This window comes from Sinocyclocheilus grahami, unplaced genomic scaffold (assembly GCF_001515645.1).
Source record: "Sinocyclocheilus grahami isolate Dianchi unplaced genomic scaffold, SAMN03320097.WGS_v1.1 scaffold495.1, whole genome shotgun sequence".
Taxonomy (NCBI): domain Eukaryota; kingdom Metazoa; phylum Chordata; class Actinopteri; order Cypriniformes; family Cyprinidae; genus Sinocyclocheilus; species Sinocyclocheilus grahami.
Window position 1 is genome coordinate 912666 of NW_015505674.1, and position 18937 is coordinate 931602.

At 36.0% G+C, this 18937-nt stretch overlaps 1 protein-coding gene across 4 annotated transcripts; it reads right to left on the minus strand.

Moving 5' to 3' along the window:
- Positions 1-5725: 5725 nt before the first annotated feature.
- On the minus strand, positions 5726-16377 carry musk (muscle, skeletal, receptor tyrosine kinase). Of its 4 annotated transcripts, none has more exons than XM_016236698.1 (10): positions 16166-16377; positions 12790-13053; positions 11618-11781; positions 10939-10962; positions 10509-10597; positions 9509-9668; positions 9165-9351; positions 8108-8299; positions 7231-7379; positions 5726-6904 (listed from the first exon to the last, which is right to left on the minus strand). In XM_016236698.1, exons 1-10 carry the CDS (start codon positions 16291-16293, stop codon positions 6219-6221), a joined length of 2043 nt encoding a protein of 680 aa, XP_016092184.1. In that variant the 5' UTR covers positions 16294-16377; the 3' UTR covers positions 5726-6218. The 4 variants fall into 4 exon arrangements, with proteins under 4 accessions (XP_016092184.1, XP_016092182.1, XP_016092183.1 ...); XM_016236696.1 differs by having other exon boundaries at positions 8108-8302; XM_016236697.1 differs by lacking the exon at positions 12790-13053 and adding an exon at positions 14012-14275 and having other exon boundaries at positions 8108-8302.
- Positions 16378-18937: the final 2560 nt, after the last annotated feature.

Genomic DNA, 18937 nt, shown 5'->3' on the forward strand with positions numbered 1-18937 from the left:
TCTGTACTGAATGGGGTCCAAAATGTTTAGAATGTAGATGAATGCTTGAATTTGAATTTCATATGACAAGGACCATTAGATATTGATGTGAAGCTGGGTATACTTAATTTAATTTACTCAACAACTTTATATATTTCCTGACACACCAAAAATGTATAATTTAATTCCCAATTATTTTCAATAGGGATGAAGACCCATGCCTTAAATATTTTTAATTTTAAAGTCAATCTTTTTTGTTTTTTGTTTTTTGTTTAATGAATTCGATTTAGTTTTCTGTACAAAGTATTCTGGACACTTTTCTAAAACAAAATGATAGTACAAATAACGAATATTTTTATGAATGTCCAATGTGTGGCCATGTAATTGATTAATTAATTTAAGTGATGCAACATACCTTATGTCATGGCCTTAATCAAAATCTAATGTCATCATGTTGAAAGAATTAAAAAAATGTCTTATGGTTCAACATGATGGAAATTAAATTATCAAAAACGTCTTTACTTCATATACCACCATATGTACGTATGTATATAATATGTGTATATATTCATATGTTAGTCAAAAAGGGAATGTTTATTGTTCAAAGCTAAACATTTGAACCAAGGTATAGTTCTAAACGTCTTCTTTAAAATCTAATCCAATCATACAAAAAATTTTGGCCAAGCATGGAAGGACAGGTGTTTTCGTATTGAAGTTTAATGCTGCATACAGTGTCCTGAAAAAGTATTCGAGCATTTAATGATAAATATGACACTTTTTATGAACTCCTATCTATACTATGTTCCTTTGTGAATTTAAGGAGAGCTGCACACATTCGCTAAAATACACCAATTGATTGAATTACAGAAAAAAACATTCTCAGAAAAATGATACGATAAAATTCATATATAGTAAGTGTGACTTGTAAGTGTTCAAAAAGTGCCACTATAATGCTAACATATGTGAAATTAACAGTTTTATATTTGGCGCGTTGTTCATAAGAAGGGAAGTTTCTCAGGAAATGACCTCCAGTTTTTTTTTTTACTCTATGACATGCTTATTCATGTTTGAAATAGCATTGTATGTAAAGAAAATGAATCCACTTTAATATGGCTGAAATCTGAAGATTTGCACACTTTGACAAATGGAGGAGTTTTGGTTGAGATGCTATATTTCTAAAACATATCAGTATTATCAATAGTCTTACAAAAACACACTAACATTGTCATACATTTTCAGTGAAACTATGCATTGATTCATTGTGGACGTTTGAGTTTAAGATCTGTTCATGTTATTTGCCTTACCAGGAAAACAACCTATAAAACCTCTTTTTTTTGCATCATCCAAGCAGCAAATGTTCCAGCCTTGTTGCAAGTCTTGCACTGTTGCGAAAGCAAGTTTGAAGCAGTCCAGTGCTCCAGAAAAGACAGCTGTGCTCGACAGGTCATGGGCCATTCTGGGTTGAAAAACGACAGTGTTTCCTTTTACGTTTCAGCAAATGTGACCATTTCAGAAAAGATACTTGTTCCCTTCTGAAGTCTGAAATCCTGTATGGTAATATTCACTTAACAATGTCATTCAATTAGTGAACCTTCTTAAAAAAATAAATCTGTATATGAGTCAAATCCTCATCTGGTGCGTCATTTACCAAATATGTATTTGATGTTTGTAATTTCAAATGGTAAAGTTCACTGTTTTGCATTTGCACATGCTGACATTTTAGTCCATTTGTTCTTTTGCATGTGTCAGTTACCCTGTAATGTCATGGCTTACAGTTGCCAGATATTTTCCAGAATTACAACAAAATGGTGTTTTCCACATTTCCTGCAAACTGGTAGGAAATCCTTGTGTTCAGAGCAAGTTGATGAGTGATGGGGATATTACGAGTCACTAATCTACAAGAACTATAAAAAACAGACCCTCGCCGCATGGCCTCATTTTTGCCCACTGTAAGGAACGTGTGTTACATCTGTAAAACAATTGTGAAAATGCCTGGTATATGAAACATATGGCCAAAGAGATTCCATGGGACAATTGGACTTCAGTTTTTGCTTGGACATTGCCAAGTCTATAAACCAGAGCAGCTGGGGTCGGAATTCCTCTGTGTTTGCGTTACTCTTTAGTCGTGTGTGATAGTAGACATGCAGTTTCTCAGACAGCTATCATGAAGCTGTGAAGGAGAACAGTGTTTGAATGTAAAGTACATTGGGATCCAATTGTCTAAAATTACTAGTGAAAATATTTGGTAATACTGTTCACGTTGTTTATTAGCATGCATATTACTAGCATATTGGCTGTTTATTAGTACTTATAAAGCACATATTCATGCCTTATTCTGTATGACCATATTTTAGATCCATTAATCCAACCCATACCTAAACTTAACAACTACCTTACTAACTGTTACCAAACGTTTCAATTTTTATTTTCTGATTTGCCCTTGGGAAAAAAGAAGCTTAATTGTACTGAATGTGCACTTTTAGTGTACTAAGTATATTGAACAGAAAACAAAACAAAACTTACAAATAATATAAAACATTCACTGTAAAATAAATAAATAAATATAATTAAAAAGTTCCACCTATTTCAACTTAAAAACTTAAGTCCAGTGTTGCTGCCTTAAATTTTTAAGTATAATCAACTCGGTTGTACATGTCATTTCAACTTAAATTGCGTTAAACAGGCTTAAAAAAAATTGAATAGAATTTGTGCACTTAAGTATACTCTTTTAAAATATATTATTTCCCTAATTTTTTTTTTTTAATTACGCTAAAGTGCACTTTTTTCATTTTAAATTGTATTATCAGCAATAATATGAATCTGAGAACAGCTGGTCAATTCACTTCCCAAACTAGCCTTACAAATATGAATGGTACATTTTAAACTTGGACAAGAACACATGCATGCATAATGTGTTGTCCATTAAGTAAATCAATAAGCTTTTACTACAAAATGCAAGTAGGTATATCAAAGTACTGCTATTCTGAAATGTAGGAGACTACGGCTATACTAAGCTGTGCTCTCAAGTCCTAAATAAACGAACCAAAATGGGAACAGTCAACCTACTGTCCACTTCCCAGGTTTATAATACTCCACTCTTTCACTCAAAGACCGTGTCAGACCCCCAAAACAGACCAAAAACCGGCTTGTGATGTTTTAGACAAACTGAAGGATAAGAAGAATACAGCTTTAGCAAAACAGGAGAAAATCATAAAAAGGTACATCAGTATCTTGGGTTGTTATTCCTAGACAGCAGTGAGATTAGATGACGATCAAAAAGAGACCCGCAAGTCATTGTGGTTTCCTGCTTTCTCTTGAGAAAATGACCCCAGTAAGCTCATGTGTCTCCACTAGAATTGATAAGATCCCAATGTCTCAACATTTCAAAAAGAACAAAATAAGAATTCAAAATATCTCAATATGCATTCAAACTTTGCCCATTAAACTCTTCCCAGACCAAATGATCTCACATGGTACACATTCATTCATTTTAGCTCTATTTCTGTGTTTAACCCATTATTATATTACATTTCATGACTATTTTATTATTATTATTATTATTTTGAGTCCCACTTTATATTAAGTGGGCCTAATACCTGTGTACTTACACAGTAACTAGATGTGTACGTAGTATGTAACCACAGTGTAAGTAGTCTAGTCTAGAGCTGTAATATTTATGTAACTACACACATGTAACAACCCTCCGAAAGGTTTGTGTAAGTACAAATGTGTAACAGGACATTTATAACTACATTTTGCAACAACAATATGTATAAGAGTAATTGGAACAATTTGATCCAGGGGGTGGAGGTGGGTAGGTTTAGGGATATGTAAAGTGGGAGGAGTTGGATCTCGAGTTGGTGGAGTTGGTGCACCACTGTAATACCAGTGTACTTACATGGTAACTCCTCAGGAACTGTCCACTTAATATAAAGTGTAACATTCTGGACACCAACCACAATTTATATGCAAAGCCTAACTTAATGGCCGCTGCTGTGTAACATCAGAGTAATTACATGGTACATCCATAGGAACTGTTTACTTAATATAAAGTGTAACACTTTATTTACCAAAAAGTGCGGTCCCACTTTATATTAAGTGGCCCTGATACCTGTGTACTTACATAGTAACTACATGTGTACATAGTATGTAACCACAGTGTAAGTACACATCGTTACATAGTATCTACAGCTGTAACGTTTGTGTAACTACACACATGTAACAACCCACTGAATGGTATGTGTACGTACAAATGTGTAACAGGACATTGGTAACAACACTTTTTGGTAATGAAAGTACAAATGTGTAACAGGACTAACAGCACTTTTTGGTAAAGAAAGTGTTACATTTTATATTAAGTAAACAATTCCTATGGATGTACCATGTAATTACTCTGATGTTACACAGCAGCGGCCAGTAAGTTAGGCTTTGCATATAAAGTGTGGTTGGTGTCCAGAATGTTACACTTTATATTAAGTGGACAGTTCCTTAGGAGTTACCATGTAAGTACACTAGTATTACAGTGGTGCACCAACTCCACCAACGTGAGCTCCAACTCCTCCCACTTTACATATCCGTAAACCTACGCATTTCCACTCCCTGGATCCCATTTCCACCCCTAAACCTACCCATCTCCACCCCCTGGATCAAACTGTTCCAATTACTCTTATACTTGATGTTGACAGTTACATTCATATACTATGAATGTTGCTTTTTGAATTGTGGATTGGTGTATTTATTTACAAACATGTTTTTAAGACAACAACCAGAGAAATAATAAAAAAAGAAGTTTTATTTCAAGCAAGTCATCTCCAACATCTATTCATATAGCAAATGGAACCACTATATTAACAGAGCTGCTTAAAATTGTGTAATAATACAGTAATGACATAATAATAACAACACAAAACAAAAGTCATGCTATGTGTGCATAATAACAAATTCCCAAAGCATTTTTTCAAAATATCTGTCAGAAGTTTGGACATGCTGAACTGAACTGAAAATGAAATGGGTGAGTTGTACCAGATAGTGAAGTGTTCAGCACACATGGGCACTGCTGAAGTACTGTTTATAAAACATCCCAGAATGCACCAGAGGAAGGGTGGCTACTTAAAAAAAAGCCAAAATATAAGACAGTTATGATCTATTTAACATTTGTGCCACTACATAATTCCCATACTTCATTTTCATAGCTTTTATTGTTTGTTGTTATGAAATGTGAAAACTAATCTGGTAGTGACTAATCATGACTAGTAGTGTATTTGGGACCATCAAACAGATAAATGATTGAAAGTTGATTTTAAGCCGATCTCTTTGTCTCAATTTATGATAATACACATATAATTAATACCAATTAAATCTTAAGGGATTACGAGGCATGATAAATTGTTAAAAAATATTTTACATACACTTCTCTACAATATTTTCTTATACATTGCTTCACTCACTTCTAGTTACCGATATGACTGAGAACAAACAAAGAAACGTCTTATCTTGGAATATCAATTAATGCGAAATTAACAAAACTATTCAGTTACAACATAAACTAATAAAGTGATGATGTGCCACTTTGGAATAAGCTATTCTACTAAAATGTTTTAAATTTAAATTAAACAATGACAATGCTATTCAGCTTGAAGCACTACAACATGTTCTTGGATTAACTTATTTTAAGAATGTAACTAAACCATAATCAGATGCATAGTACTGTTAAAATATATCTCAAAATAGATCCAAAAGTGAAGAAAAGTAGAAAAAAATCATACTGTATATCTCTGCTTGCAGAGATTTCATTCTAGATTCTTGCAGTGACTGCACTACATACACCTTATTACTAGATGTTAACCTTCTATCCTGATCCTGTTTATCCAAATCAGCTCAAACCTTAATTAGCACTCATCTGATGCCTGCTGTACATCTGTGTCATTGAAAGAAAACAGTTGAGATCCTTTGAACAGATGTAAGCAGTCATCTTCAAAGAGTTTGAGGGATCAGTATTCCTTAAGGTGTGTTAGCCTTTTCAATCGTTTTAGGCTTCGGTCACATTCCTCAATGTTCCTCTGGGTTCTTTAGTATTTGTGGGCACTTAAAGGTTTGTCAGGACTCTGTAAGGTCTCCTCTGGGTTGTCTTCAGCTCTTGTGGATACCTTAAAATGTTTCATCCTTCTTCAAGATCCTTCAGGGCTCTTTGGGATTCTAATGGAACTTTTTGGTTCTTTGAATTGCATTTTTAGAGATCCTCAAGAGGGACCAGATTTGGGCATCTGGTCATGCATTCTTTCTAGGATGCGGTGAATGCTGGCGAAACTTGGCCGGTCAGTGGGATGAGTGCTCCAACACAAACGCATGAGGTTGTACAGCTCCTGTGGGCAGTTTTCTGGACAGACAAGCACGTTTCCATCCCTTACATAGTAGATGACCTCCTCATGGGCCATGCCGTAGTAAGGCTGCATGCCATATGAGAAGATTTCCCATAATACCACACCATAAGCCCACACATCTGACTCGCTGGTGTAGCGGTTGTAGAAGATAGATTCAGGTGGCATCCAGCGAATAGGGATGGCATCATTTTCACCGGCTTTATAGTAATCAGCTGCATAGATGTTGCGTGAGAGACCAAAATCTGCAATTTTCACAACCAAGTTTTCTGCTACCAAACAGTTGCGAGTAGCTAGGTCACGGTGCACAAACTTGCGTTCCGACAAGTACACCATTCCTGCCGCCACCTGCTTAGAAATGGAGAGCTGCTCCAGGCAGCTGAGGGGTGGGTAATGCTCAGGTTCCAACACGAGACTGCTTCTTGTCAAGGTATCCCGACTTAGACTGGTCTGCTGGGTTGGAGAGCGACGTCGCAAGAATTCATTCAAGTCCCCATAGGCCATGTATTCAAACATGAGACACATGGGCTTCCCCACCGCACAGACTCCTGCATGACAGATACACAAACGACAGGCTTAGTTGTGCTTCCAACAGTTGATACCTAACCAAAAATATCCTTCTGTTATTCTAACACTGGTTCGAGGCACTGAATCTGGTTCCGGAATGCCACAGAGGGGACTGATCCAGGGTTACACACTGGGTCAAATCTGAAATGGATGAGTCAAGCTATTTTAAGGCTTTTTCGATTGTTGTACCCTTGAGGAAAGGACATACATGTAATAGGAAGCAGATGTGGTTCCTTTTAGGAAAGTCCTCAAGCAGATGCATTCTAAAATTGCAAGCCTTTGAAGGCATACAGTTGTGATACATTACCCAGGAGACGGACAATGTTGGGGTGATCAAACTCAGCCATGAGTGCAGCTTCTCTTTGAAAGTCATTCTGCATATCAGCTGAAGCTTCCTCCTTCAACATTTTCACTGCCACCATGGTGAACGGCTCCATCGGCAAAAGACCAGGGGCTCTAAAGGACAGCAGGCACATTGGTAACTAGTAGATGGTTTATGGTTGTACAGCTAAAGAAATGTGTATCTTTACACATATATGCACAAGCTGGCAGAACTGGGCAGTCAGCGTTCACAATCTGTAATGGTAAACACTGGGCGGTAGTAGCAGGCTACCTTCACTGATCTCAAACCAGATTTATCTGTACTGTACTCTATCTCAAATTGACAAACAGGTCATAAAGCCTTTCAAAATAGTTTCAATGGTGATGTCAAACTGTGGAAACAGAACCACAATGGCAGCCACTCAAGAACCAGCTTAGAATGCCATTAAGATTGCACTTCCTGTGCAGAAGGCTCCTGTGTGTTCCTGGAGAAGTAAACACTTTTCTAATGGGCGTCTATAAATATCCTCCTCAGCAGGGCTTGCTCAGACGATAATGTCTACAGGGAAGTTTCATATTGAAACACATCACGTTTACTAGACGTATCCAAGATCCTATTTCAGGAGACAGCCATATGGGTGTATACATTTTAACCACTGATGTACTTCCCAGGGGTCGCTAAATACATGAAATCAGGACTACATGGCTGTTTGGTCATCATTCACATAGTCTAAAAGTTCACTCAAAACCATACAAATGAAATCGTATGATGGACTGTCCGTATAAACACTTACAGTGGTAAACAAGGACAGACATGAGCACCACTGGTGTTACATTTGCTTGTACCATTTGGTAGCTCTCACCTTGCCTGAAACACCCTACCGAAGGCCCCTTCTCCAATGTCACGGGCATATTCAATGTTGTTGCGTGGATATTCGAGACTGAGGAGCTTGGAGTTGAGAAGGAGAGGCAGCCGTTGGTACATGGGGTTGGGATGAAGTCTGTCCAGCAAGAGCTCTGAGGGGAGGGTGGTCAGAGTAGGCGTCTCCAGCACCCTAACCAAAAATATAGATATAGAAGCACAACTGTTTTGTTTAGATGCATTTAGCTAATAATTTAGGTAATGCAAATTCCAAAGCAACTTCAAGTACACTTTTAGTGAGAGTTCCCAAAAGTAAGGGTGTTTAACTCTAGAGGAGAGCCACTTTACTGCAGAGTTCCACTAAACGAGATGTCCAGGATTACTTGGACATTACAGACAAGTGTATTGGAGCAGAATTGGAGCTAAACTCTGTATGATGGTGTACCTCCAAGAGATGGGATAGCCAACCCTGCTCCTAAATGGCTACATTCCTGCAGATTTCAGTTCCTGGTTCAATACACCTTTATTTTCAACTAATTCTGAACACCTTGATTTCAGGTTTGATTAGTGTTGAAGCTAAACTCTGTAGGATGGCATACCACCAGAAGCAAGTTTGGCCATCCCTGTTCTAGAGTAATGTAGATTATGTTTCCTGCTAGAGTCAGATTTGGAATTGGGATTGTTTATTAGGAATGTTGTTTCAGGGCCTACAACAGTAGAGATGTTGATACCATTGCTCACCTTACTTGGTACATCTTGGTACATCTTGGTACATCAAGCGTGCCCAATCCTGTTCCTGGAGACCTACCTTTCTGCAAAGTTCAGCTCCAACCCTGATCAAGCACAACTGAACCAGCTAATTAAGATTGTCAAGAGCACTTGATCATTTCAGACAGGTGTGTTAGAGCATGGTTGGAACGAAATTCTACAGGCACCCCTGTCCTACATCAGACCTCATGGATCACACTTTCTAAAGGTTTGAGCCATCAACCTTTTACCAGTGTAGGTAGTTTTATTGAGTGACTATATGACTCAAATGAGACAAGTCCATTATTCACCTTTTCCTTTTTTGCCATATTTTCTTTCGTCTGTGGCACATAAGGATGAGTACGGTAAAGACGGCCGCCCCAGCGAAGCCAGAAATGATAAGGATGATAACGCTCATTGAGTAGGCTGTAGACACATGAGGAGGTGGGTAAATCTGGACCGGTTTTGTAATCGAGGGTGCAGTCTTCACACTCATAACTGAAGAAAATAAAAATAATGTTGAGGCAGATGATTTGGAACAGATTTCAGAGTTTATGACAATATAGGATTAGCTCCTCCAGTCAAAAATAATTTAGAATTTTCTCGGCATTGTTCTAATTGATCTTATTTATTAGTCAGATAAACATTTATATACCTTCTCCACATTTGGGCACCAGACAGTACTCCCAGCGTATATTAGGGTTTGTGGTGTAGCACCATGGCCTGTCACTCTCTCCTCCTGGGTTACGACAGTAGTTTTCTGCATTTCGCAACTCAGGAATCACATCTATAGAGAGTCTATGTTGATGGGGATCCTGAGTGGGGTGGGGGGGAGAGCGGTCAAACAAGAAACACAAACCTCTGTGGCTAAATTCAATATTCCCATTATCCCTGATATTTCCAGCTTCTCCAGGTTGAAACCCACTGCATGCATTAAACGCTTCCACACTGTTTTGAAAAGAGACAAAATCTTCTCCATTCAAAACTTCATTTCAAAGGAAACCTCTGGATTTGCGTATTTTGACTGTCCATTGTTTTTGCTGTAAAAACATTTGTTTCCTGTGTACATATCTTCTGAAGGTCACTGAGCATATGCTAACATGCAGTATTTGGATTGTTTAGGGTTAGGTTATTGTTAAAATTAATATTTGTTCATTAATATTCAGTTCTAACCCTTTGTCCAATACTCTAACTTGGCGATGCTGTTTATCTTTATACTTTTCAATTACACATTTGAGTTTTGAGATTGTACAAGGTCAAATTATCCTCGAAAGCAACTTTACATATGCCAAATAGCATATCTTTGTCAAATCTATTGTTATTTGCTATAATTGCCATAACCTTTATTACATGACTGCATTAACCATTGTCAAAACTTAGACAGGCTTCACTATCTACTACAATAATCTAAAGCAATGCATAAATAGCCACTTGTTTAGCTACTAGCTAACATTATTTTCCCTGTTCATGTGGGCCTAGGTGACATCATCCTTTATGAATAGGAGACAGAACTAGTTATTGCAATTTGATAAAAAATTATGAAAATTAATCATTCTTCAGAAAAGCATGCATTGAATAATCAAACTTGCAAAATAAAAGCAAGAACATGTATTTGTCGATTTTGATTTTCTGCTGACTTTCAAACAAACATTTACCTGCTGGTTCCATCGCTGACAGGGAATTGAAAATGCTGTCATGTTGTGAGTTCCTTGGTAAAATCTTCCTTTGTCATTGTAACATGTTGCTAAAGAATATATAAACAGTAAATGGTCAAATATACTGAAATGTGTGCTTTTATGATTATTATTGCAGTTTAATAATAATAATAATAATAATAATAATAATAAATATGCACTGGAGTCCAAAGGTATGTTAGTAAACATGCAGCTGTTTTTGCTCATTTAAAATAATGTAATAATTAATAATAATTATTTGTATTAAACTAATTGAATTAGTAATTATTCATTCATTCACTCATTTCCACAGCAGTTCACATGCAAGTGTAAATAAAAAATAAATCTCTATATTTCTCCGGGTTTTAGATACCACAATCCATGAAGAAAACAAAGTCAAATTCTTACTTACTTGTAACTTGGTCTTTATTGATATCTGTATAACACACACACGCGCACACACACACACACACACACACACACACACACACACACACACACACACACACACACACACACACACACACACACACACACACACACACACACACAGTGTGTTTAACTGATTTATTCATTTTACTCATTAAGTTTAGTTATTTTTCTGTCACACAGGATTCTAGAAGTTACACAAAGCATAACCGTCATGTCCTGCAGTATAGAATTGCCATTTCATTGCTGTTTCCCACTACATTTCGCCACTCCATGAGCAAGACAACAACTTGCAAACATGGCATGGAAACTCTTAGATGGGAACATTTACTCAGCTGTCCAACCTCTCCAACTGATCCTTCCTCACGTGCTGTGGCTATAAACCACCCTAATCGTGTCCATCTACAGGTTTGCTATCCTCACATTCCTCACGAGGCATTTCACATAAACAAAGAAAAAACAAATCTACAGCATTGTCCTGCCAAGAACCATACGTGGCGTTTTTTCCACTAACACCCATTGTTTTCATGGGACGGATGCTTTATGGACATCATTGACAATCAGCTCCAAAATATCACAGGATTTTCATAACTAAACAAAGACTGAGCCAAATGGCACCCATTGGGATAATGTGCATCTATATAATAGCATGTCACTCTTACCAACGTAAGGAACCACTGTACATGATGATGGGTCTGCTTGTTGGCTGGGTAGAGAGGTGCATTCTGGGAGAGTGATGCTGTGTGGGAAGCCTCGATGAGAACTTTCCTCAGCAGAACGCCACTCCTTATAACAGTACAGCTCTTTCACTGCGACACAGTGCTCCCTGTGACACAACAGCATATATATATATATATATATATATATATATATATATATATATATATAGCGTGGGTGGTTTAGTGGTTAAAGCTTAGGGCTAGCATTTGAAAACTTGCCGGTTTCTGGGTCGACCACCATTGTTTGCTCAAGTATGATGAGCAAACCTCAGGCTGCTCCACTACTGTGACTTACTTTGGATAAAAATATCTACTAAATGACTACTTACTAAATAGCAATATGGGTCTTTATTTGTATGTGGTGCCGTTTCTGTGCCTGAGGAAAATCATGTCATACTATACTCAAAAATTAGACTACATTTGACTATCTTATTTTATTATATTTTAAATTAAACTTCTTATCTTTAAATTCACACATTATTATTGTATTTAAATGTACACAATATAATACAAATATATATGTACACAATATAATACAAATAATACTGTTTCTGCCTCAGCATAAAACAAAACAAAAAAAATAGCTATAATAAAAAAGAAGAAGAATTGTAATAATAAGTTTGTTTGTTTATCATTGCAAAAAGTTCTAGATGGATAGATAGATAATACGTTTAAAAAAATTGCATTTCCACAAAAAATATTTTTATTAGTAGTAGTAGTAGTATTACACTATTATTATGAATGTTGAAAACAGTTTATATTCTACTTTAAAAAAGAACCCTTTAATTTATTTATTATTATTATTTATTTAATTTTAGGTTTAAATGGAAAATTGATTACATTCCAAATGCAATATATATGTGATATACTGAAAAACAGATAAAGGTCACCCATTCATCAAAACAGAATTTCTAACAATTCGTTCCATTCTGTTAACAGGGTCACGACTCACAGCTCACCAGTGATGTTTCCTGTTCAGTAAAGATATGCTTTTTCTGATGCAATGCTAGGAAATCTGAGAATGACTCACATATGTTGTTTTGGCTTCTTCTTGTTTATTGTATATTTTCCGGTGTAGAGGTATATTCTGCACGGTATCAGCACATTTCCATTACCTGCAGATGGGTTTGGGTGCTGGACCGAGTCCAGAAGGGTTGCAGTCCTGGAAGGTGGCGTGACAGAGCAGTGATCTGGCAGCGGGCCTGCAGAATGAGCTCACCCCGTCCAGCTCCCCCCATGCGCTCTGGGCCAGGTACTCCTGCGCATCCTCTGGGCTCGGTAGAGAGTAGTTGAAAAACACCAGTGCATCTCGACGGAGCACATTTTGACACACGTCGCCTCTGTATGTACTGCAGTAGCCAGCGCTGCCTTTGTACAGTCTAAATAAGAGAAGACATTTGGTTGATCGGTTGTTGTTTATGTATGTACCCTTGTGAAAAAGTAATGCACTTTATTGTATTGAATGTGCACTTGTAGTGTACTTCAGTGTTATTTTAGTATCATTAATACACTATTGTAGTTCTGGTTAAAGGGGACATCGGATGAAATTTTTACCTTTTTTTTTTTTTTTGCATTTAGTTAGGTTTCTGGTGTGTCTTAAAAGAAAACATGGAGCCAGTTTGTTATGGTCTGTCTGAGTCTGAAATTGTTGTCATCCAGCGAGCTGTTTCAATCTGCAGCTGGTTTCTATGAAAACAGCATAGCTATTTGAATAAGACCCCCTCCGAGCCATATACGCAAAATTCACACCCCACAGAAGAGAGGGGCGGGGTGAGCAGCAGCTCATTATCATTTAAAGAGACATGCACCGAAACTAGTCGCTGTGAACAGAGTTGTTTTTGACACGATAAAGAGGGTGTTTTACACGACCATTGAGGAATTTTAACCAAAGTATGTTTCACACATTTCATGAAGACCCTAAAGAATCATACCAACTACTGGAAAATGAGCATCCGATGTCCCCTTTAAATATTTTGAACTAGATTTTTTTTTTATATATATTTTCTGTTTTCATTTTAACTTAAGTCAAAGTTTCAGAAATGTCGTTGTTTTGTTTGTATTTAATAACCCTGGTGTAAAAGTAGATGTAATAAATGTACTTTTAAATAAAAGGCCACTTAAGTGTATTTGTGATGTTTCATTTCACACTTAAATATACTTTTAAAAAGTGCACTTTGTAATAATGTCAAATTAAAAGAGTTACTTTAAAGTGCATTTTAAATAATTATGTTTTAATATTTTTGTCATGCTTTAAAGCACACTTATTTTAATTTATTGACTAACATTATAAATGACAAGTAAAATGACCTGATTAGAATTTTAACTAATTTCCATTACCTGCAGATGGGTTTGGGTGCTGGACCGAGTCCAGAAGGGTTGCAGTCCTGGAAGGTGGCGTGACAGAGCAGGGATCTGGCGGCGGGCCTGCAGAATGAGCTCACCCCGTCCAGCTCCCCCCATGCGCTCTGGGCCAGGTACTCCTGCGCATCCTCTGGGCTCGGTAGAGAGTAGTTGAAAAACACCAGTGCATCTCGACGGAGCACATTTTGACACACGTCGCCTCTGTATGTACTGCAGTAGCCAGCGCTGCCTTTGTACAGTCTCTCATCGATAACTTCTACTAAACAGAATGGCTGTTTAGGACTCAAGTCATATAAAGATGTCCCCTCAAGGCTTCCATACATGACTGTGTCCCATGAGTACATGCTGACTCATGTAGACACGGCACAACTGACGGGAATAAAGTGCTGTTCTCACAATTAGTTAATTCTGTTTAACTTCGCTCTAATTGCATCCAGATGCTGAATCTGAAACGTCAGATAATAGCTTGGTTTATTTAAGTTCACGTGTAACTTAGACCATATGGCGTGTCTGGTTTTGCAGCTGGAGTGTAGTGCATTAACCAGCACACGTGTATGTTTGCATTTATCATTTCACTCAACAGAGACATAATGATTCCATTTCCAGTGAAACAAGCATAAACACACGCTTTTGACAAACTTCTGACTGACTTCATGAGCAGCCAGCACTACACTTGAGTCATGCACTACACTTTGAGATCTGTTTTTCATTAGTTTTATGTTACGTTAGTGTGGTGAATCTCACACAAACATTTAATTACAAAATCCAAATAATTCAAATCAATCATTTATACTTTACATCAAGAAAAGATGTTTCACACATTATTTACATTGTAAGACCATTAAGCACACCCAATATTTAACATGATTTATATGTACAATATGTATGTACAGAGTACCATTCATAAGTTTGGAGTTTAAATGTTTCTGAAAGAAGTCTCCTCTGCTCACCGAGGCTGCATTCATTTGATTAAAAATACAATAAATTGTGAAATATTATTACAATTTCAAATAACTGTTTTCTATGTGAATATATTGTAAAATGTAATTTATTGCTGTGATCAAAGCTGAATTTTCAGCATCATTACTCCGGTCTTCAGTGTCACACGATTCTTGAGAAATCATTCTGATTTGCTGCTCAAGAAACATTTCTGTTTATTATCAATGTTGAAAGCAGTTGTTGCTGCTTAATATTTTGTGGAAACCATGATACACACACACACACACACATATATACATTACATACAGTATACAGTGGGTACGGAAAGTATTCAGACCCCCTTAAATTTTTCACTCTTTGTTATATTGCAGCCATTTGCTAAAATCATTTAAGTATTTTTTTTTTCCTCATTAATGTACACACAGCACCCCATATTGACAGAAAAACACAGAATTGTTGACATTTTTGCAGATTTATTAAAAAAGAAAAACTGAAATATCACATGGTCCTAAGTATTCAGACCCTTTGCTCAGTATTTAGTAGAAGCTTTAAGGGGGTCTGAATACTTTCCGTACCCACTGTATATAATGTAATTTGGAAAAGTTTTTTTTTTGCCAAAAAAAGTAAGATTTTCTTTTGTGTGTGTACAGAGTTCTTATGTTATTTATTCATTTGTTTATTCATTTATTTATTTATTTTATTTTATTTATTTTTTTATACCTCTTAGTCCATAAATAATGTAATATTGCATGACAGCTGCTGTGGTAAATAAAAAATATATATAAAAATTGCATTACAGTGAGAATAATGTGAGGTAATGTGATTAAATGTCATACAAATAATTTATTTTATTTTATTTATTTTTTTATACCTCTTAGTCCATAAATAATGTAATATTGCATGACAGCTGCTGTGGTAAATAAAAAATATATATAAAAATTGCATTACAGTGAGAATAATGTGAGGTAATGTGATTAAATGTCATACAAATAATGTCTTAATGAATGAATGAATAAATAAATACATAAATAAATACATTTTCTTCATGTAAAAATATAATTTCTTTTGATTTGGGGGTCCAATATGAAACGACATTGTTCTTTCTCACTCAGTTGGACTCTAGAAACTATGTCCAAAAGGTCATATTGTATGCTGAAGTACCAGTTAATAGGACACTAAATACATTCTTACCTCCATTCTATGGGAAAGTTACAGGATCCAGAGTCCACCACCAGAAACAGACCCGAGAAGAGAGAAGAGCACAAACAAACTCTGCTTAATGTCAGAGAGTAACACATCCACCCTGCAGGCCTGAGCATGCTTCTGTGACGCAGTGTTTGTGGGAATGAGAGGAGGACACACACAGACCATGGAGATACAGCAGGTGTGAGGTTTACCGCCCCTCCTGATTTTAATGTGACAGGACTCAAGAGCCTAATTCACAGAAGAAACCAGTTTGACACAGCACGTTTGAACTCGAGGTCTTTTTTTGGACACCACTTCCATAAGAAACAAATAACAATCAATACATTTCAGTAATTATGCTACAATGTATCTGACTTTGCAGAATAGTGAATTAATGGTTAATAAGAATCAGGTATAATTTGTTTAGTATTTGGTAATAGAAAGATCAACGCAGGCATATATTATTCAGTTACTTCAATAATTCAGTGCCATATTGCGTAATCATATTGTGCACATTCTCTACATGGCTAAAGCGCCTGAAGACGGCATTTGGGGCATGTTTGCACAGGGATGCGTTTTGGGGCTTCGAGGAGGCAGAAGAACAGCTATGCAAACAGAAGGGAAGCTAACTGAAATACTGGCAGCAGAAACACAGCTGCTGAAACTTCGAGAGCAGTCACTTCATATTTACACAAAGCAGCCAGAGAAGCATATGGCAGAAAGCGTCAGTCACAGCGGGTGTGTGTTTACAAGACTTGTTTCATGGGCCTTTATTAACAGAAGCATTTCGAATTGATTTTGCTAAAACATTATGACTGGTAACATCACTGCCTTACAATAAAACACTCCAGTGGTAACTCGGTGCACTGACTGTGTGAACTAGCACTATGGCATATAATAAGGCAGTAAATGAAAAATTACAATGGTATTTTAATTGTACTCTACTGTTTAAAAGTTTGGGGTCGGTATTATGTTTATGTCTCTTAGGAGCATCATTTGTTTGATCAAAAATATACTTAAAACAGGAATTCTGTGAAATGTTTTCTATGTGAATACATGTTTTTATTGTAAAAATACAATAAAAACGGTAATATTGTGAAATATTATTACAATTTCAAATAACTGTTTTCTATGTGAATATAATGTAAAATGTAATTTATTCCTGCGATCAAAGCTGTATTTTCAGCATCATTACTCCAGTCGTCAGTGTCACATGATCTTCAGAAATCAGTATAATATGCTGATTTGCTGCTCAAGAAACATTTCTGATTATTATCACTGCTGAAAACAGTTGTGCGTCATATTTTCGCAGAAACCATAATACTTTTTCAGGATTGTTGATGAATAGAAAGTTCAAAAGAACAGTATTTTATTTGAAATAGACTAAAGAAATATCTTTACTGTCACTTTTTGATCAATTGTAAAGCATTCTTGCAGAATAAAAAGTAATAATTTCTATCTCAATCACTATACCACTGTAAAAAAAATCTGTGATATTTACGGTAAAATACCGGCAGCAGTGGTTGCCAGAACTTCACCGTAAAAAAATATGGTAGCAACGTTTTAGGTTTTACAGATCTATTAACAATAAAATACCGTATTTCATTAACTGATGGAATGTTAATAAACCAACATATTGAATTACTAATATACAAACAGCTTTTCTACGAGCTGAGGAGGGCAACACTTATATATAGAAGTTGCACAGTCTCATTCACACAAACACTAAACCCCATCATGGTGACACACATGCTACTGAAATAATGCAATAAACATTCATTTAACAACATTAGATGTAAGATTAAACCCTAATGTACACAACTGATAAGAAAAAACTAAGAAGAAACATAGTTATTTCAACAAAAAAACATCAAAAATTAAGTGTCATGCAGGGAATTCTGGGAGTGTCAATTTACAGTTTGGCACTGTAAATTATACAATGACTTTTTCTTTTCCACTTCCAAAAACCCTATTTTTAACAGTATTTTACTGTAAAATTACATTAAATGTAATTACATTTATTCACCGAATATAGTATGGAAACTTACTGTTAACCAGTTAATAGGTTTTTTTACTGTAGCATTTTTACAGTCTTTTACTGTTAAAATCACAATAATTTTTTACAAAACTAACTACCTGATTGACTAAGTAAATAAATAAAATATCTTACTGACCACAAACTTTTGAACGGAAATGTACGCCGTTGTACTTTAGAGAATCCCATAGTATTATGACAAATGTTGCTTCCAAATTAACATGGTACTTTTTTTGTAAGTGCAGTTTATCACATGATGACATTCTCAATTATGAATACATCACATACATGTACTATAGGATCGTTTGGAAACTATTTAATATAATGTGCTTATAACAGTGACATTTTAACTATTTTGAGGTTCCGAAAGTTCAAAAGACTCAAAATCACGAAAACCTTGTTGCAACATCTGATGTAAAGCAGAAATCAGGCATTTGACAACGGTTATGATAACAGCTGTCATATCTAAAATATTGTTTCATGTCACTCCCCTTCAGGTTTTATAACCCATATAAACATTTGCCATGATAACCGTACTTCCTGCTAAATACCATAACTATATTGCTTGCTACTAGAATGAAATGGTTATTTGATATCACCACCATTGCCATCAAGTAAAGAAATTTAAATATTAGAACGATTCTTAAATCGGCAAAATGCTGTTTATAGCAAACCCTCCTTCTTATCATTTTAGTTCTTTTTTACAGTTGAGTATCAAAAGTGTCAGTAACTATGATATTTTG

Bases quoted from the DNA above. Each gene is read 5' to 3' on its own strand.
- musk (XM_016236696.1), bottom strand. From the start codon at position 16,293: ATGCTCAGGCCTGCAGGGTGGATGTGTTACTCTCTGACATTAAGCAGA. The intron at 13,054-16,165 runs GTAAGAATGTAT...TCTCTTATTTAG, and splicing joins AACTTTCCCATAGAATGGAG to ACTGTACAAAGGCAGCGCTG. The intron at 6,905-7,230 runs GTAATGTATCAC...TCTGTCATGCAG, and splicing joins CAACATTGTCCGTCTCCTGG to GAGTCTGTGCGGTGGGGAAG.